This window comes from Talpa occidentalis, unplaced genomic scaffold, assembly GCF_014898055.3.
Source record: "Talpa occidentalis isolate TD23 unplaced genomic scaffold, MPIMG_talOcc4v2.1 talOcc4.14, whole genome shotgun sequence".
Lineage (NCBI taxonomy): Eukaryota > Metazoa > Chordata > Mammalia > Eulipotyphla > Talpidae > Talpa > Talpa occidentalis.
The window spans coordinates 703594-721191 of record NW_023601433.1 but is presented as its reverse complement, the minus strand read 5'-3'; the positions used below and the strand labels follow the sequence as shown (position 1 = coordinate 721191).

The 17598-nt window shown below is 72.1% G+C and overlaps 4 protein-coding genes across 4 annotated transcripts in view; 3 read left to right on the top strand and 1 right to left on the bottom strand.

The window, feature by feature from the left end:
- Positions 1-824: 824 nt before the first annotated feature.
- HDDC3 (HD domain containing 3) lies at positions 825-2121 on the bottom strand. The gene is made up of 4 exons (XM_037511425.1): positions 2010-2121; positions 1880-1935; positions 1569-1809; positions 825-955 (listed from the first exon to the last, which is right to left on the bottom strand). The coding sequence occupies exons 1-4, from the start codon at positions 2119-2121 to the stop codon at positions 825-827; spliced, it is 540 nt and encodes a 179-aa protein (XP_037367322.1).
- A 284-nt stretch (positions 2122-2405) lies between these two features.
- LOC119245120 (protein shisa-like-1) lies at positions 2406-4472 on the top strand. Its single transcript, XM_037511382.1, has 4 exons — positions 2406-3115; positions 3372-3538; positions 3698-3911; positions 4247-4472. The coding sequence occupies exons 2-4, from the start codon at positions 3436-3438 to the stop codon at positions 4470-4472; spliced, it is 543 nt and encodes a 180-aa protein (XP_037367279.1). The 5' UTR covers positions 2406-3115; positions 3372-3435.
- A 258-nt stretch (positions 4473-4730) lies between these two features.
- On the top strand, positions 4731-15029 carry UNC45A (unc-45 myosin chaperone A). The gene is made up of 19 exons (XM_037509908.2): positions 4731-4939; positions 5118-5154; positions 5433-5608; positions 7127-7219; positions 7668-7835; positions 8715-8883; positions 9154-9324; positions 9934-10105; positions 10556-10856; positions 11440-11534; positions 11714-11855; positions 12113-12253; positions 12408-12535; positions 12706-12772; positions 13149-13262; positions 13472-13587; positions 14262-14379; positions 14463-14618; positions 14757-15029. Exons 4-19 carry the CDS (start codon positions 7136-7138, stop codon positions 15012-15014), a joined length of 2400 nt encoding a protein of 799 aa, XP_037365805.1. The 5' UTR covers positions 4731-4939; positions 5118-5154; positions 5433-5608; positions 7127-7135; the 3' UTR covers positions 15015-15029.
- Positions 15030-15892: 863 nt separating this feature from the next.
- RCCD1 (RCC1 domain containing 1) overlaps positions 15893-17598 on the top strand; it is a 19234-nt gene continuing 17528 nt past the window's right edge. Inside the window, 7 exon segments of the mRNA XM_054694706.1 lie at positions 15893-15947; positions 15950-16060; positions 16208-16583; positions 16657-16778; positions 16989-17087; positions 17279-17295; positions 17298-17436. Coding sequence (XP_054550681.1) covers positions 15893-15947; positions 15950-16060; positions 16208-16583; positions 16657-16778; positions 16989-17087; positions 17279-17295; positions 17298-17436 — 919 coding nt within the window.

Genomic DNA, 17598 nt, shown 5'->3' with positions numbered 1-17598 from the left:
CCGGTCGTGTGGAAAGGTGCCTGTACATTGGGTTTCTGAAAAACAACTGCTGAATCGAAAAGCTAAGTATTGTCGGGGCCCCCGGACTCGGGCCGGGCCAGAAACCTCGGGCCTGGCCTTTGCCGCCGAGTCCGGCGGGGCCTGGCCCAGCGCGGGCCCCTCTCGCCGGCGCGCCTGGTCCCGACCGTCCCCGGGGTCTCCGCCGCCGCGGCCGGGCACTGGGGAGCGGCGGCGCGGGCAGCGCCGAGCGCCGGGCCGGAGCGTTCCCGGGACGCCGGCACCTCGCGGGCGACGCCGCCCCCGGGAAGCCCGCGCTTCGCGGCGTCCCCACGGCGACCTCCTCGGGGGCGCAAGCCCCGGACCAGCCCCGCGGCCGGCGCGACGCGCGCCCCGCCCCGCCCCGCCCCACCCCCGCGGGCGGGGCCCGGGCCCGGGCCCGGCGGCCTCCGGCAGCGCCTGTCGCTCAGCCTCCGGGGGACGCCCGCGCGTGGGGCCCGCCCCTCCCGCCCCTCCCGGACACGAGGGCGCCCCCCGCTCCGCGGGCCGGACAAGGAGCAGCAGCCACCGAAGCTTGACCCAAGTCGCTTTATTCCCGCCGCCCCGCGCGGGCGCCCCGGGCCTGGTGTGCGGGCGGGATGGGGCGGGCGCGGGGCCCCGGGTCGGGGGGCGGGCGGGGTGCGGGGCGGGCGGGCCGGGGCCCCGGGTCTGGGGGGCGGGCGCGGGGCGGGCCGGGCCCCGGGTCGGGGGGCGGGCGGGGTGCGGGCGGGGGGCCGGGGCCCCGGGTCGGGGGGCGGGCGGGGTGCGGGCGGGCGGGCCGGGCCCGCTCACAGCTCCAGCCCGCGCTCCCGGAACAGCCGCGCCAGCGCGTCCTCCAGCGGCGCGCTCGTGCCCCGCAGCCCGCGCACCACGCGCGCCGCCCACTCGAAGTACTCGTGCACGCGCGCGGGCGGCCAGCCTGCGGGGACAGCCGGCGGCCCTGAGGCGGGCCGGGACCTGGGGGGGCCCCGCCCCCCCGGCTGCCCCCCGCCCCCCCGGGATGCCCCCGCCCCCCCGGCTGCCCCCCCCCCCCCCCCCGGCTGCCCCCGCCCCCCCGGCTGCCCCCCGCCCCCCCGGCTGCCCCCGCCCCCCGGGATGCCCCCGCCCCCCCGGCTGCCCCCCGCCCCCCCCGGCTGCCCCCGCCCCCCCGGCTGCCCCCCGCACCCCCCCCCGGCTGCCCCCCGCCCCCCCGGGATGCCCCCCGCCCCCCCGGGCTGCCCCCGCCCCCCCGGGCTGCCCCCCGCCCCCCCGGCTGCCCCCGCCCCCCCGGCTGCCCCCGCCCCCCGGCTGCCCCCCGCCCCCCCGGCTGCCCCCCGCCCCCCCCCCGGCTGCCCCCCGCCCCCCCGGCTGCCCCGCCCCCCGGCTGCCCCCCGCCCCCCCGGCTGCCCCCCGCCCCCCCGGCTGCCCCCGCCCCCCCGGGATGCCCCCGCCCCCCCGGCTGCCCCCCGCCCCCCCGGCTGCCCCCGCCCCCCCCCCGGCTGCCCCCGCCCCCCCCCGGCTGCCCCCCGCGCGCGTCCGGGCGGGGCGCCTACCCGCGGGCGGGCAGCGCTGCAGGTCGCGCAGGTTGTGCAGCTTGTCCGCCAGCGCCAGCAGCTTGGCCGCGGGGCTGCGGCGCGGCGCGCGCTCCTCCTGCAGCCGCTTGCGCTCGGCCGGCGGCAGCGCCTTGTCGTCCGTCAGCTCCTCCACCAGGCGGCGCACGCGCGCCCCGAAGCGCCGCTCCAGCTCCTCGGCGGTGGCGTCCGTGTCCTCCAGCGCGTCGTGCAGCAGCGCGGCCTGCGGCGGCCCCGTCAGCCGCGCGGCCCCCGCCCCCGGCCCCCCGCCCCCGCCCCCGCGGGCGCGTTACCTGCAGCACCTCAACGTCCGTGACCCCCGCCTCGCGCGCCAGGATCCGCGCCACCCCTGCGGGCGAGCGGGCGGTCACACGGGGCCCCGGGCGAGTCCCCGACCGCGGGCCCCCCCCGGCGCCGCCCCACCGATGGGGTGGTTGATGTAGGGGGTCCCCTCGGGGTCCTTGCGCCGCTGCCGTCGGTGCTTGCGCGCCGCGAAGTCGGCCGCGTCCAGCAGCCGCGCCAGCTCCGAGTCCATCGCGCGGCGGGGCGCCCACGGCGTGTCCACAGCGCCCCCTGGCGCCGCGGAGGCCGGCCCGGGCGCGCCCCACCGGCCGGCGCGAGAGCCGCGCTGCCCGCCGCCCCGAGCATCCCCGCCGGGCGCCCTGGGCGGGGGCGGGAGACAAGCAAGGCTGCGCGTGTCCGGGCGGGAGGGCGCGGCGGCCGCGGCCCCGGCAGCTCCCCGAGCCCGGGGTCCCCCCCGGGGAGGGGGCGCGGCTCTCGGCCCATGAAAAGTCACTCCCGGCCGTCCGCAGCGGCCCCGCAGGCGTGATGTTGGGGCTCCCGGGACCAGCCCCGAGCGGCAACCCCCGGTCTCAGTGCTCTCACGCAGCTCTCCCCGAGGGGCTGGGCCTGGGTGCTGCAGGCCAGGAGTCTCCCCTCTGGGCCCTGGCAGGCCCCAGGGCTAACCCGGGGAAATTTCCAGCCTCTTGCTTCGACGGGGGCTCCGGGCAGCTGTGGTGTTTCCGCGAGAAGTGCCCTTGCTCCAGACACCAGGACAGAATCGCGCTTCTTCCCTGGGCTGAAGGGCTCCTCCCCTCCCCCAGGCTCCCGCCCGGGCCCTCGGCGACCAGCGGCGCAGCTGCCCGCAGCCCTGTGGGAGAAGTCCGAGGGCTCGGGACAGCCCCGCCCTGGAGGCCTCGCCTTCCAGAGACAGTTCGCGTCTCTGGGGAGGGCATCTACTGCCCCGGCTGATGGAGCCCTGGGGCCCGCAGACTTTCCCCAGGCGAGGGGTTGGCCGGCTGCTAAGTAACCTCCAACCAGGCAGGGAGCCTCGGGCCTCAGCGGCAGCGAGGGCAGGAGCGCAGCGGAGACGGGAAGGAAAGGACTCGCCCTGCGTTCGGCTAGTCCTGGAGGTTGCCACGAGGCAGCGGTGAGGGAGGGAAGCTCCAGACTGCTGGGCTGAGGTCTCCGGGGCCTGGAACGCAGAGGCCAGAATTCCCCAGGCTTCCAGCACAGCCTGAGAGTTGACGGTGGGTGGAGAGAAGCGAACCCGGCCCTTGATGCTTGTCTGTCCTCGGGCGAACAGCTCACCTTCTCTCTCTCCCGTTGCCCGTCTTCTGAGCCTTTCCCCCAGCTCAGAAACCCTTGGGCCTCCCATTTTCCAAGAGAAGATAGAAACTCAGTCTCTCTCGCCCCCTCTCAAGGCCCGTGACAGAGAAGCCTCAGGTCTGTGCCATGTACCCAGGGGCTGTGGGGCTTTGATCTCTATTTCCTTACTGTCTGCAGCCATGGCGTAGCAGGAGTGATGTTGGGCCTCCCGGGACCAGGGCCGAGGTGGAGGTGACCCCTCATGGGCTTCCCCGGGAGTCTGGGCCCTCTGCTGACAGGCCTGTCTGTGGGGCTCCTGGTACTCTTCAGCGGGGTGCCTCTGGCCCAGCCCACCGACCTCTCAGGTACAGCCTTCTGCTCGTGCCCATCTCCGCAGGGGTAGGTGCTCTGGGGAGCTGCTGGGGAGGAGGCAGCCCATGGCTGATCCCTTTCACTCTCCCGAAAGGGTGCGGGGGGGGGTGTGGACACCCTTCCTGCCGGCCTCCAGCCCCTTGTCCCTCCAGCAGCACTGGCCCACCACCCCCACTTGTGCCAGACCACCAGGGATGCGGAGGGCCGCCACCACCCGGGTTTCTTCTGCCCTCGGCTCTCGGATGCGCCGGAGGAAGCCTACTGCTGCCACCTGCGGGCCGCGGGGGGCTCCTGCTGCACCCTGCGCGAATTCGAGGCCTTGTACCAGGTGAACCTGTCCGCCCTTCCGCCCCCGCCCATCTTCAGGTGAGCACCGGCCCGGAGCCCTGGAACGCCGACGGGGCGGCGCCTGTTCCAAGTTCAGGGGAGGGAGGCTTGTCGCCTGCAGACTAGCGGCCCAGGGCTGTGCCCCGGGGTCGCGCAGGCGTCGGGTGCGGGGAGTGCGGGGTGTCGGGACGAGAGACTCTTGCGGGCCGTGCGCCGCGGCACCGCACGCGAGTCGGGTTGGTGACGCTTGATTCCCCCGGGGAGGGCCTCGGGCTGCCAGCGGCCCCTCGTCGCGGCGGGCCTCGCGGGCGGCCCGCCGGCCTCTTGACGGCCTCCTGACGGCCTCCCGACGGCCTCTTGACGGCCTCCCGCAGGGGCCCGGGCCCGCTCCTGGCGCTGGGCCTCTACAGCCTGCTGCTCGTGGCGCTGATGACCGCAGACCTCGTGCACTTCTGCCGCGTCCGGGGCCGGGGCCGAGGCCCGGGCCGGAGTCGGAGTCCGGGCCGGGGCCGGGGCCGGGGCGCGGATCGCCGGCGCCGCGCGCCTCCAGCGCGGTCCTCCGCGGCGCGCCCCCTGCGGGTCTGCGCGGGGGTGAACTAGGCGCGCCGGGGCGGTCTGCGCCTGCGCGGCCGGAGCCGTCGGCGCCTGCGCGCCCGGGCCGCGCCGGGGCCCCGCCCCCCCTCCGACGCGCGACGGGGCGGGGCCGCGCGGCGGAGGCCCCGGGAGCGCCCCACGCCCCGCAGACTGCGCCTGCGCGCCCGCACGTCGCTTCGGGATGACGGTGAGTGCGCGGGGACCCCGGGGGGCGGCCCCCGCGCCCCCCTCCCCGCCCCCGCCCCCGCCCGCGCCCCCCTCCCCGGCCCGGGCCCTGCCCCTGCCCACGCCGGCGCCTCTGCCCCGCGCAGGCCCGCGCCGCGGAGCAGCTGCGGACGGAGGGCAACGAGCTGTTCCAGGCCGGCGACTACGACGGCGCCCTGGCGGCCTACGGCCGGGCCCTGGCGCTGGGCGCGCCGCCCCGGGACCGGGCGGTCCTGCACCGGAACCGGGCCGCCTGCCACCTCAAGCTGGTGAGCGAGCCCGCCCGCGCCCGCCCTCCTCCCGCGCCCGCGCCCGCGCCCCGCGCCCGCACTGCCCGGGCCACCCCGCTCGGGCGTGCGGGGGCTCGGGGCGGGGTGACGGGAGCACAGCCCCGCTGCCGGGAGTTCCCCCAGGGGACATGCCGCCCTCCCGCCCCTTCTCCCGCAGGAGGACTACGAGCAGGCGGAAAAGGAGGCGTCCAAAGGTAGGGGCGCGGGCCGTCCGGGCCCGGGGCTGCTCCGGTGGGCAGGGCCTGGGGACCACAGCGCCTACACCCTCTCCTGCCACCCGGCGCTCCGCCGCCTCTCTTTCCCACTCCCGCGGGCCTTTCCTTCTCTGCAGCTGCGCTCACCTTCTCTGAGGCCGAAGTGCTGAGCGGCACCTTCCTCCCCGTCTTCCTCTGGCGCTGGAGATCTGTCCCTCCTGCTCTTGCCTGGAGACGGTGGCCTCCCGGGCGCTGACAGGGCTCCTGTTTGTGCTCAGCCATTGAAAAGGATGGTGGGGACGTCAAAGCACTTTACCGGCGGAGCCAAGCCCTGGAGAAGCTGGGCCGCCTGGACCAGGCCGTCTTGGACCTGCAGAGATGTGTGAGCCTGGAGCCCAAGAACAAGGTGTTCCAGGAGGCCCTGCGCAGCATCGGGGGCCAGATTCAGGAGAAGGTATGAGAGTGGCGGGAGAGCGCAGCGGGTGGGGCCCGGGGACTCCAACCTGGGTCCCGTGTCCGCAAGGTCCCTGGAGCAGAGGCGGCAAGCAGATGAGCTTATGGCCTGATGCTCGCCCTGCCTGCAGCCCGGGAAAGCAGATTAAATCATAGCGAGATGTCGCTTTCTCAGAGGTGTGTTTCTCAGACTGTGTAAAGCTTGTACCCTTTGCTGAGGGAGAGAGGCAGACACCGGGTGACGTTGGGGGAACGTGGGCTCGCCCAGGGCTGCTGGAGGAGGTGTAAACCGGCACAGCTCTTTAAGGAGACCTTAGTGTAGCTCTTAAAACTTTAAATGGGCATCTTCCATGGTCTAGCCCTTTTGCCGTCTGCCCTAGAGAAGCCTCGTCTGCGTACCCAAGCGGGCCTGGGTGTGTTGTCATCAGCCTTGTTTGCAGTGGTGAGGACGGGACTGGCTGCATAAACTCCTGAGCTGTGGGGCCCGGGACAGGTGGCAGCACGTGTGGACGTGGAGAGCAGACACGTTAAAACTTTCTTCCACGTACACACCCAAAACAGCACCGTGGGGGTGTGTGTGTGTGGTGGGGCTCCTCGGGTATGTAAATGTGAAAGAAAAATTTAAAAAGGTGACATTAAATGATAACGGGGATATGTGGATAGAAGATCAGGATTGAAGGCCCTTTTCGAAGGATGTTTCGTTTCGTCTGCTAGTTTTTCTTTAGAGGGGGGCTTTGTGTAGCATGGACGTGTAAAAGTCTGGAGAAAAGGCCCATGGAGCCTACGCAAGCTTGAATTTACCAGATAATTTGGTGCTAAAATGCTGGCACGATGGGAGCAAGGATTGTGAAAATGAGACCTGAGAGAGCCTCCTGCTTCCCCATCAGTGCCAGCTCTGTGGGGCAGGCAGGGGCTGCCTGCAGCCCTGTGTTACGGGAGGAACTAGAGCAGGTGGCCTGGTGCAGGCGGAGAGTGTGCCGTGATCGATTCGTCACGTCTGTCGTGACGCAAGGGGCACAGGGCTGTGGCACAGGTGTCTGTCCTGCCCTCGCCCAGGTCCCGGAGGGAGAGGGCCTCCGATGGCTTTGCACATTCAGGTTTTTAAACGGTGTGGAAAGAATCTGGGGCTAGAAGGAGCATCAGTGATGAGCTCTGAGCGCCTGACCTGCCGGCTCCCTGGCCTGAGGTGTGAGGGGTGCCTCGGCAGGGCATGGTGCCCCAGGAGGGGGTTGGCTCCCGGCTCTCGGATGCTCTCTTCTGAACGGCACTGCCTTCAGCACGGGCGGCAGTCTTGCTGCCCAAGCGGGAAGTAGCTCAGAAAGGAAAATAGCCGCAGGGGGTTAGGGAGCAGCTGCCAGACGAGTCTCCTCCTGCCCAGAGTAGTGAGGCCCTGGCTGTCAGCCGCACCTCCTCGTGGTGCCGCCAGAGACAGGAACCAGGCCCGGGAGGGGCCGAGAAGTCAGCGGGAATGTCCCTGGCCAGAGGGGTGGCTCTTTAGGTGCTCTGCTGCCTGTCGCAGGTGCGCTACATGTCTTCGACCGATGCCAAGGTGGAACAGATGTTTCAGATCCTGCTGGACCCCCAGGAGAAAGGCACTGAGAAAAAGCAAAAGGTACTGGCCCTGGGCTGAGCCAGTGGGCCCAACTGCACTAGGGCTGCCTTCCACCGCGCCCTGCCCTGGGCTGACCTGGCCCAGGAGCCCTGCTAGTCTGCATGCACCACTCTTCGAGGCGCCGCCGGGTGGAGGGCCCCAGCAGCTTGGCCGAGGACTGGCACCTGAGTGTGAGCCCAGGAAGACCAGGTCTCCCTGAGTACCCTGTGCAGGAGCTGCGGGTGAGAGGCTACAGGGGACTCTCTACCTCTCAGGCCGGTTTACTCCGCCATCAACTCTAGAGCAGGCGCCTTCCCCTACTTACACAGGCGGCAAGGGAAGCTCAGAGAGGCCGCGTTGGTGGCCAAGGTGGCTCAGCCGCTGTGCGGAAGCAGTGAGGTCCAGAGTTCAGTGCCCCGCCCACCTGCCCGCGCCGTCTGCCCGTTAAGGTGTGCTGCTTCCGGCACAGGCTTCTCAGAACCTGGTGGTGCTGGCCCGGGAGGATGCCGGGGCTGAGAAGATCTTCCGGAGCAACGGGGTACAGCTCTTGCAGCGCCTGCTGGACACAGGGGAGCCTGACCTGATGCTGGCCGCCCTGCGCACCCTGGTCGGCATTTGCTCGGAGCACCAGTCTCGGGTAGGTGGGGGTGGGGGTCTCCTTAGGGCCTCGGTGCATCCGTCCATCTGTTCACGTGTCCATCCACCCCTCGTCTTATTCTAAAAGGAAGGTGAGGCTGAGAGAGTCTTGGGAGACACCCAGCGAGAGGGAAAATTGCAGCATCTCAGGAAAGGCCAACGTGATTTGGGATGAACAGGGCCCAGGAGAGCAGAAACTGCCCCGGGCCAGGGTTGGGTTTCACATGGTAAAAGCCCGGGCACCTCTCTACCCCCGGAAGTGCCTTGGCGGGAGTGAGTGGCCAGTGACTCACCCACCGCCGGGACACTGACCGCCGAGAAGGGCCTGGCCCTGGGAGCTCGTGGGCGGGCTCGGTGCTGGCCCAGGCAGTGGGTGGGCTCCGAGCCCAGTGGAGCCAGCCTGGGCCAGGACAGGGACTTGCCCCATGGCACCCCCCCGCCCCCTGCTGTCCTGGGCACACTGCATGCTCCCACTGGGCCTTTTGGGCTTTCCACATTAGAAATGGGGGCAAGCCTTGGGGGCAGCCTTGTGCCCGTGCCTTGACAGCACCTGCAGGCTGGTGTCAGGGAGGGCCCGGGTAGACGAGGCTTGTCCCGGGGTACGTGTCTTCTCCTGGGGAGTTGGCAGCCAAACAGCTGCTCTCGGGGCCGCAGTTCTCCTCGGCTCTGTTAGGCACCAAGGGGGCAAGAAGCAGTGGGTGTTCTTCCAGAATCTTCTGGAATTCTTTCGAGCAAGGGGTACCTGTTGTCTCCTGGAACAGGCCCACTGTTCTCGCAGGCAGCTGCTTCCTCCACTCAGGTGGTGTTTCCCGACCACACTCGAGTCCCCGTCTCCGCGGCCGCCCTTTGCTAACCCAGAGCCTGTCCACTCCCCCACCAGACGGTGGCCACGCTGAGCGTGCTGGGAACCCGGCGAGTGGTCTCCATCCTGGGCGTGGAAAGCCCTGCTGTGTCCCTGGCTGCCTGCCACCTACTGCAGGTGATATTTGACGCCCTCAAGGAAGGCGTCAGGAAAGGCTTCCATGGCAAAGAAGGCGCCATCATCGTGGGTGAGTGGTCCCCTGGGTGCCACTGTTAGGGAGCAGGAGAGGCTGAGCGGGCCGGCGCGTTCTCTCAAGGCCAGGCTTGCGGTGGGGGTTGTTCGGGAACAGGACTTGGTGACAGTGTTTTACTGGTGTCTTCGGGGTTGGTTGAGGCCTGCTCAGAGCCAGGATGTGGGCCCCTGCCCCCCATGTCTCTGGTTTGTTTCCCCCACATGGGAGAAGTTCAGGGTTGGCCCGTGCCGGACCGCGGAGCCCAGAGTGCCGTCTCGTTGCCAGACCCTGCCCGGGAGCTGAAGGTCCTCATCAGCAACCTCTTGGAGCTCTTGACCGAGGTGGGGGTTTCAGGACAAGGCCGAGACAATGCCCTGACCCTCCTGATTAAAGTGGTGCCCCGGAAGTCTCCTAAGGACCCCGACAACAGCCTCACCCTCTGGGTTATTGACCAAGGTAGGCGACGGCACCCAAAGTCAGAGAGGGATGAGTGTCCGCGGCCGGCTCATCCCCGGCGTGACCGCCCTGCTGTCCCCACACTGAACCCCACCTGAGCCTGTGGTCCCCTTGGGGGACGTAGAGTTAAACCTTCAGCCATGGCCGAGAGCTGGGCGGGGGGTTTGGCTTCTGCTCTCAGGGGATGAGCACTTGGCATTTGCCACAGCAGCCCCGGGAGTGGCCTCTCGCCCCAGGTCATCCCTCTGTGACTGTGAGGAGGCAGCCCAGTGGCCTTAGGGAGCCACGCTGTCGGGGGCCGGCTTTCACTAACCATGGTCTGGCTTGAAACCCTGCTTCCCCGGAGCCCGTGAAGGCGCGAAGTGAGGCCTGGCCATAAATCTCCCCTCCCCACCCCCCAGATGCTCCACGCGAGCACAGGGCGGCGCTCTCACCTCTTGTGGCCCAGCAGTCCCGCAGGCACAGGCGCGGTCCCCGCTCAGCTTGACCCTGAGGAGCCCCTGCCCCTGTGTGTGTGGCTCCCCCCCGACCCCCACAGCCGCTGCGTGCACTCTGCCGCCTCTCAGGACGGAGCCCGCATTCTGCCGTCTAAGTGGGGTGTTTTTTCAGGCCTGAGGAAGATCCTGGAGGTGGGGGGTGCAGTGCAGGACCCCCCCGGGGAGCTCTCGGTGACCGCCGACAGCCGCATGAGTGCCTCCATCCTCCTGAGCAAGCTCTTTGACGACCTGAAGTGCGACGCCGAGAGGGAGAATTTCCATCGGCTCTGTGAGAACTACATCAGGTGAGGCCGTCCCTCCGCCCTGGGGCGTCAGCAGGAGGGGCTGGGGGCCGGAGGGCCAGGGGCCATGTCTCCTTCCAAAGCGACCTCCTAGGTGTTCTGTCGTTTCGGTGCCTCCCGGGCGCCATCAGCCCACCTGGCCTGTCCCAGGCCCTCACCCTGTGCCTGCCCAGCACGGTAGGGACCCCCCAGGGCCTCCCCATACAGACTCACAGCTGGTGGCAAATTAGGACACGGACAGAACAACTTCCGGTTGTAATAGGCACAGGGAGGCGCAACGCTGCGGTGAGACTGCGACCCTGCGTCTGCCCGTCGCTCAGGGGAGCCTCCGATCAAGGCCGACTCCCCCAGCCTGCTCTGGCCCACGCAGTGCAGACGCCGAGCCCGTGCGGGGCCAGGGGGGAGTCCCTCTATGCCGGCCTCGGTGTGATGCTGTCACCCTGTGCCCTCCAGGAGCTGGTTTGAGGGCCGCGGGCTGGCCGGGAAGCTGCGGGCCATCCAGACGGTGTCCTGCCTCCTGCAGGGCCCGTGCGAAGCCGGCAACCGGGCCCTGGAGCTGAGCGGCGTCATGGAGAGCGTGATCGCGCTGTGTGCCTCCCAGCAGGAGGAGCAGCAGCTGGTGGCCGTGGAGGCCCTGATCCACGCAGCCGGCAAGGCCAAGCGGGCCTCCTTCATCACCGCCAACGGCGTCTCGCTGCTCAAGGACCTGTACAAGCGCAGCGAGAAGGACAGCATCCGCATCCGGGCGCTGGTGGTGAGCGGCGGGGGGCGTGCCGGCACGCGCTGTCGGCGGAGGCGCGGGGGGCGCACGTCTCCCCTGCGGGCCTCAGGCCAGTGCACAGAGGAGGCAGAGCGCGGGGCTACACGCGCCCCTGAGTGGGGGGAGATCGCGGGGTGGGGTGAGGAAGGGTGGGCCGGATATCCAGGCCAGGCTGGGCTGTGGAAAGGCCATGCCTGCAGGAGCCTGGAGCCGGTGCCTTGGGGGGACCCCCGGCCCTGTGAACCTGCTGTCGGCTGGCTCCTCGGGGATGCCGCTGCTCTGTGGGGCGCTGAGGCCTGGGCTTCTCCGTGGCCTGTAGGCCCGTGGCTCGGGCGGAGGCACCCATCCTGTCCCTCACACCATGGCTCTGTTGGTGGAGAGCTTTACTGGGTGACGGGGAGCAGAGCGGAGCCTGTCGGGGTGCAGGTGGGGAGGGCGGGAGCAGGACGGCACCATGGCTGGGCACCATCTCTGCCGGCTGCCAGGACACGTGGCCATGCTCTGGGGAAGGTGGCGGGGGAGCCCAGTGCAGCCGCCCTGCTGAGGCCAGCAGCCAGCCGCGTCGTCTCTTCCTCAGGGGCTCTGTAAGCTCGGCTCGGCTGGAGGGACCGACTTCAGCATGAAGCAGTTTGCTGAGGGTTCCACCCTCAAACTGGCCAAGCAGTGTCGAAAGTAAGTCTCCCGGGCTCGTCAGCTCCCCTTGTGAGCGGGTCTGGTGGAGACGGGGGTCTGCCCGCTACCCTCCCCTGCCACCCTCATCCTGTCCTGTGATGTCCAGGGGAGGCCCGAGCCCCTGGCAGAAGCCTTCCTGCCCCAGTCCTGATGGCCGCCCCCACCCCGCATGTCCCCAGGTGGCTGTGCAATGACCAGATCGACGCGGGCACGCGGCGCTGGGCAGTGGAAGGCCTGGCCTACCTCACCTTCGATGCCGACGTGAAGGAAGAGTTTGTGGAGGATGAGGCTGCCCTGAAGGCTCTGTTCCAGCTCAGCAGGGTAGCGCCGCGCGGGTGGGGACACTGTCTAGAATTGAGCTGGCTTTTCTTGGCACACTTCGGCCAGTGGCTCCTGGCGTCCAGGGAGGGCAGGCAGGAGGGAGGGCAGGCAGCTGGAGTGGCACCAGCGGCGTCGGGGAGGCTGATCTCTTCGGGAAGCTGGGTTGGTCGCGTGTGTGAGCTCCTGAGGGCTTGGCGGGGGTTGGCAGGGGAGACCTGGGACCTGGCCGCCTTCATCCACGCCACCCTGCCCTGCAGTCTGAGGAGCGGTCAGTGCTCTTTGCCGTGGCCTCGGCGTTGGTCAACTGTACCAACAGCTACGACTACGAGGAGCCCGACCCCAAGATGGTGGAGCTGGCCAAGTACGCCAAGCAGCACGTCCCCGAACAGCACCCCAAGGTGAGGGGCCACCGGTGGGGGCTTCTGGGTCTCCCTTCACTAGGACCGGCTGACCCAGGGCCGTCCCGGCAGCAGGCCTGACCCTTTGTCCCCAGCGGGTCCCCGCCCCATCAGGCCAGCTGAGGCCCCTCCGCTCGGCTGTCTCCTTCCCCAGGACAAACCGAGTTTCGTGCGTGCTCGGGTGAAGAAGCTGCTGGCGGCAGGCGTGGTGTCAGCCTTGACCTGCATGGTGAAGACCGAGAGCCCGGTGCTGACCAGTTCCTGCAGGGAGCTGCTCTCCAGGTGCGCCGCTGCGCAGTGCCCAACCCTGCCCTTCCAGGCCTCGCGCCGCGGTGGGGCCATGGGAGCAGGTCCTGGCGTGGCCGGGAGCGGGGGGTCCCCACTGGGCTGCCATTGAGGTGTCTGCCGGCGGCCAGGCTGCCCACCCCGCCACCACTGCCTTCTCCCCGCAGGGTCTTCCTGGCTCTGGTGGAAGAGGTCGAGGACCGTGGCACTGTGGTCGCTCAGGGTGGGGGCAAGGTGAGCTGGCGTGGAGGGCCCCGGGGGGCCAGAGGGCAGGACTCAGCAGCTGTGAGACGAGACTAGTGCTGGATGTGGGACAGCCCCAGCGGCCTCCTGCCGAGTGGGGGGAAGCTGAGGAGGGTGGCCCTTGGGCCCCAAAGTCCTGCCTAGTCACGCCCTGCCCTCTCCTTCCCCTGTCGAGCCCACAGCCCCAGGGCCCAGCACAGTCCAGGCCGGGCCCTCAACAGGTGCTTTGGGAAGGTCTGGGTGGCTTAATGGGGGACGTCAGCGAGGAGGCTGGCCATGAGCGGCTGTGCCAGGCCCGGCGGGAGGAGGGGCGAGGTCAGCACCACGCTCAGGCTCAGACCTGATGTTGACAGGCCTGTCTCCTCAGGCTCTGCTCCCGCTGGCCCTGGAGGGCACCGAAGTGGGGCAGACCAAGGCTGCCCAGGCCCTTGCCAAGCTCACCATCACCTCCAACCCGGAGATGACCTTTCCTGGCGAGCGGGTGCGTGTCTCCCTGCCCTCCCCCTCCTCCCCAGGCTGTGCTCCTTGGGCCCACAGGACTGGCAGCTTTGCTGAACCCCAGGGCGGGGTACCGGGTGGAGTGGGACTCCTACTGGTGGGCTGGTGAGGGGCATGGCTTTTTCTGGGGGGACTCCCACCAGTGGGGTCTGTGGGAGCAGGGCAAGCAGCCTGATGGGGTTCGTGTCTCAGATCTATGAAGTGGTCCGGCCCCTGGTCTCCCTGCTACACCTCAACTGCTCGGGCCTGCAGAACTTCGAGGCGCTCATGGCGCTGACTAACCTGGCGGGGATCAGCGAGCGGCTCCGGTGAGGCCTGGGGTGTGGGGCCTGGGCAGGGCACACACCCGCTCGAGCACCTAGTCAGGGAAGCGCTCCTGGCTCACTTGCCTCTGTGGGCGTCACCGTGGCGCCCATGGGTCTCAGAGGTGGGAGAGGGCGCTGGAGGCCTGGCCCCGCTGGCTACCAGCCCGTCACCTGGAGCCGGTGACCAAGCCACTCAGCCCGTTTCCTCCTCCGAAGCAGGCTGGTCACAGTACCTGCCTCGCGGGGTAGTGCTGAGGAGACTCAGACGAGAAAGCTCCTGTAGAGGCACTTGGCACACAGTGCTGGCTCCCTGCACGCGCCAGGCTAACCCCGTCCGCCGTCAGGACCGATCATGACGGCGAACGCATTACGTCCTATCGGCCTGCTGCTTTTTCTGCAGAGCAGTCAGGATGGTCTCCCCTGCGCCTCCCCTGTCGTGAGGGTTACGAGAGTCCAGGGCGGGCGGGGCGTGGGCCCAGGGTTAGCACTGCCGTCGCCCCAGCCCCCTAACTCCCAGTTTTGAGGAATTTGTTGCCTGAGGCCTGGTTAGATGTGTGGAAAGCACCGCAGCCTGTGCCTAGACCTCGGTGCACGTCACCCAGGAAAGCCCTTGGGCTTGGTGGTGTGGGGGCCCAGGACTGGGGTGGTGGCTCTGATGAGGCCCCTGGGCCCCGCAGGCAGAAGATCCTGAAGGAGAAGGCTGTGCCCATGATCGAGGGCTACATGTTCGAGGAGCACGAGCTGATCCGCCGCGCGGCCACGGAGTGCATGAGTAACCTGGCCGTGAGCAAGGAGGTGGGTGTCGGCCCGGGCGGCCAGCGCGTGGAGACCCTGGGCCGCCGGCTCTGGCCAGCTGACGCCGCCGCGTCTGCTCGCAGGTGCAGGACCTCTTCGAAGCCCCGGGCAACGACCGGCTGAAGCTGCTGGTGCTGTACAGCGGAGAGGACGACGAGCTGCTGCGGCGGGCGGCGGCCGGGGGCCTGGCCATGCTCACCTCCATGCGGCCCTCGCTCTGCAGCCGCATTCCCCAAGTGGTCAGTGCCTCTGGGTGGGGCGGGGACCTGGGGCAGGCGCCCCAGCAGGGTGGCGGCTGGTGTGGGTCTGAGGTCTGGGGGCGAGTTCCCCGCAGGCTCCCGCCTGCTGCCTGGCGGTCACGGGCCCTGTTCCCACAGACCGCGCACTGGCTGGAGATCCTGCAGGCCCTGCTGCTGAGCCCCAGCCCCGAGCTGCGGCACCGGGGTGCCGTGGTGGTGCTGAACATGGTGGAGGCCTCGCCCGAGGTGGCCGGCGCCCTGATGCAGAGCGAGGTGCTGGAGATCCTGTCGGTGCTGGCCAAGGGCGAGGACGGCCCGGCGGCCGGAGCGGCGGCCGCCTGCCTGGGGAGAGCGGTGCAGTACGGGCTCATCGCGCCCCGCCGCGGCGGACCGTGAGCGGCCGCGAGTGTGGACGGTGCAGCTTTGGCCACAGGCTGGACGCTGAGCACGAGGCCCCCCAGCCGCCCTGGGCGCGGCCCGCGAGGGGACGCCGGACACGCCGGACACGCCGCTCTGCCCGCACCGCCCCGGCCCCGGCTGCCCGCGGGCCGCCCCCCCGCCCCGATAAAACAATAAAAGTGTGTGCACCGAGCGCGCCTCCGGGGCGGGGAGGCGGGTGCGCCGAGCCCGGGAGCCCCGGGCCCCCCCCCCCCCCCCCGGCACCGCCCCCCCCGCGGCGGCAGCAGCAGCGCCGCTTCCAGGCGGGGCCCCGCGGCCCCCAGGACGGAGCGATCCGGTCGGCCGGGCTCGGAGGACTGGGGGGGGCGGCTGGTCGCGCGCGCGCCTCGGCCCTCCCGTCCGTGCGCGGGGGGTGGGGGCGGGGCCGGGGCTGGGGGGGCCTGCGGGCGCCCGGCGCCTCCCCACCCGCGGGGCGGGTCCTCTCGAGCCGCTTCCGCTCGACGGGCTGAGCCGCTCTGCGAGCCCATTGGCCCAGAGGCGGTGAGTGGCAGGCCGCGAGCCAATGGGGGGCGGGCCCGGGGCCGCCCGTCCAGCCCGCGCCCCGCGGAGGCCCCGACCGCGCGAGGCCGCCGGGGCGGGCGCCGGGGGGAACCGGGGGGGCCGGGGAGGGTCCGCCGCGCGCCGGCCGGGCCCGGGGCGGGGGGCGCGGGGGCCCCGCGGGTGGACTCGTGCCCCGGGCTCGGGGGGGCCTCGCGGCGGGGCCGCTTTCCGGGGCCTCCGCCGCCCGGGCGCGGGGGGGGCCCCGCCCGGCGCCTGGGGCCCCGCCCCCCCGCGCTGAGGCCAGGCCCGCCCCCCGCCCCGCAGCCCCCGCGGCCATGGCGGCCGAGCGCCCCGCGGCCTGGTTCGGCTTCGGGTTCTGCGGCTTCGGGCAGGCGCCGGGCCCGGGCGCGGGCTGCGGGTGCTGCGGCCGGAGGCGCTGCGGGGCCCGGGCGCCGACGCCCTCCGCGTGCGCGCCAGCTGGAGCTACACCGCGCTGCTGACGCGTGAGCGCCCCGGAACCCCCGCGCCCCCGCCCCGCGCTCCCCGGGCCCCCCGGCCCCCCACCTCCCCCGCCCCGCCCCGCGCTCCCCGGGCCCCCCGTACCCCCCCTCCCCCCCGCCCGGCCCCCGCCCAGCGCGCTCTCCCCGCAGGCGCCGGCCGCCTGGAGCTGTCGGGCGCGGCGGGCGGCGGGGCCGGGGGCTGCCGCGACGCGTGGGCCGCGGAGGCGCTGCTCGTGCTGCTGCGCGCGCCGGCGGGCCCCGGGCGCGGGCCGGAGCTGCAGGCCTGGGCGCCCGGGCGCGCGCTGCGCGGGGCGCCCCTGTGGGCGCGGGCGCTGCGCCCCGAGGGCGGCGCGGGCCGGGCCGGGCCGCCCCCGCTGCCGCTGCTGCCCGGCGCGCACCTGAGCCCGCGCCCGCCCTTCTGCCGCGCGCTGGCCCCGGGGCTGCGGGCGCTGCGGCTGGAGCTGGGCGCGGAGCACGCGCTGCTGCTGGGCGCGGGGGGCCGCGTGTTCGCCTGGGGCGCCGGCCGGTGAGTGGGGCGGGGGGCGGGGGGGCGGGCGGGGGCGCGGACCGGGACCGGGACCGACCCCCCGCCCCCGCAGGCTCGGCCAGCTGGGCCACGGGGCGCTGGAGGCCGCGCGCGAGCCCCGGGCCGTGGAGGCGCTGCAGGGGCTGCCCGTGGCGCGCGTGGCGGCGGGCGGCTGGCACTCGGCGTGCGTGAGCGGTGAGCGCCCCCCGCCCGCCCGGGCCCGGGGGGGGGGGTGCGGGGAGCCCCCGGGGACCGGCGGGGGGGGCGCGGGGACCGGCTGCTGCCCCCGGGGGCGGGCGGGGCGGGGAGCGGCGCCCCGAGCCGGGGCCCGGGCCGTGGGGGTGGCTGCAGGGGCCTCGGATGAGGGGTCCTCGGCGTGGCGTGAACCCCACTTCTCCCTCCCAGAGGCCGGGGACGTTTACGTCTGGGGCTGGAACGAGTCGGGGCAGCTGGCCCTGCCCGCCCGGAGCCTGGGGCCGCGCGGCGAGGCCCCGGCGGGGGCAGGTGAGGGCCCCCCCCCCCCCCCCCCGTCCCGCGCCCCCGGGGGCCGGCCGGGCGCTCTGGGGGGGCCGTCCTGCGGGCGCGGGGCCCATCGGGAGCAGCGGGGCGCCCCACCCCGCGGCAGCTCTGGGGCGCGCGGTCAGAGGGGCAGCCCGGCCGGCGTCACCCGCCCTCACCCCCGCCCCGCCCCGCAGCCCCCGGCCCCGGCGGAGACGCCCCCCGGGGGAGAGCGCGGCGGGGCCCGGAGCCCCCTTCGTAGCGGTGCAGCCCTTCCCCGCGCTCCTGGACCTGCCCCTGGACGCCGAGGCCGCCGAGGTCAGCTGCGGGTCCCGGCACACGGCGGTGGTGACGCGTGAGTGGCCGGGGCGCTCCCCGCTCGGGCCGGGGCTGCAGGGAAGGGTGGGGGCCCCGAGACGAGCCGCTTTTTTGCGTAGAGCCGGGGTGCAGGCCAGAGAGGGGGGCGAGGAGGCTCCAGAGGCAGAGCGGGGAGCAGGGCGGGCGGAGGGACTGAGGA

Coding starts and splice junctions, on each gene's coding strand:
- HDDC3 (XM_037511425.1), bottom strand. CDS start 2,121: ATGGACTCGGAGCTGGCGCGGCTGCTGGACGCGGCCGACTTCGCGGCG. Junction 1,810..1,879: donor CGGACGTTGAGGTGCTGCAG/GTAACGCGCCCG, acceptor GGGCCGCCGCAG/GCCGCGCTGCTGCACGACGC. Junction 956..1,568: donor GCAGCGCTGCCCGCCCGCGG/GTAGGCGCCCCG, acceptor CTGTCCCCGCAG/GCTGGCCGCCCGCGCGCGTG.
- LOC119245120 (XM_037511382.1), top strand. CDS start 3,436: ATGGGCTTCCCCGGGAGTCTGGGCCCTCTGCTGACAGGCCTGTCTGTG. Junction 3,539..3,697: donor CCAGCCCACCGACCTCTCAG/GTACAGCCTTCT, acceptor TTGTCCCTCCAG/CAGCACTGGCCCACCACCCC. Junction 3,912..4,246: donor CCGCCCCCGCCCATCTTCAG/GTGAGCACCGGC, acceptor GGCCTCCCGCAG/GGGCCCGGGCCCGCTCCTGG.
- UNC45A (XM_037509908.2), top strand. CDS start 7,136: ATGTCTTCGACCGATGCCAAGGTGGAACAGATGTTTCAGATCCTGCTG. Junction 10,106..10,555: donor CTCTGTGAGAACTACATCAG/GTGAGGCCGTCC, acceptor TGTGCCCTCCAG/GAGCTGGTTTGAGGGCCGCG. Junction 14,619..14,756: donor GCAGCCGCATTCCCCAAGTG/GTCAGTGCCTCT, acceptor CTGTTCCCACAG/ACCGCGCACTGGCTGGAGAT.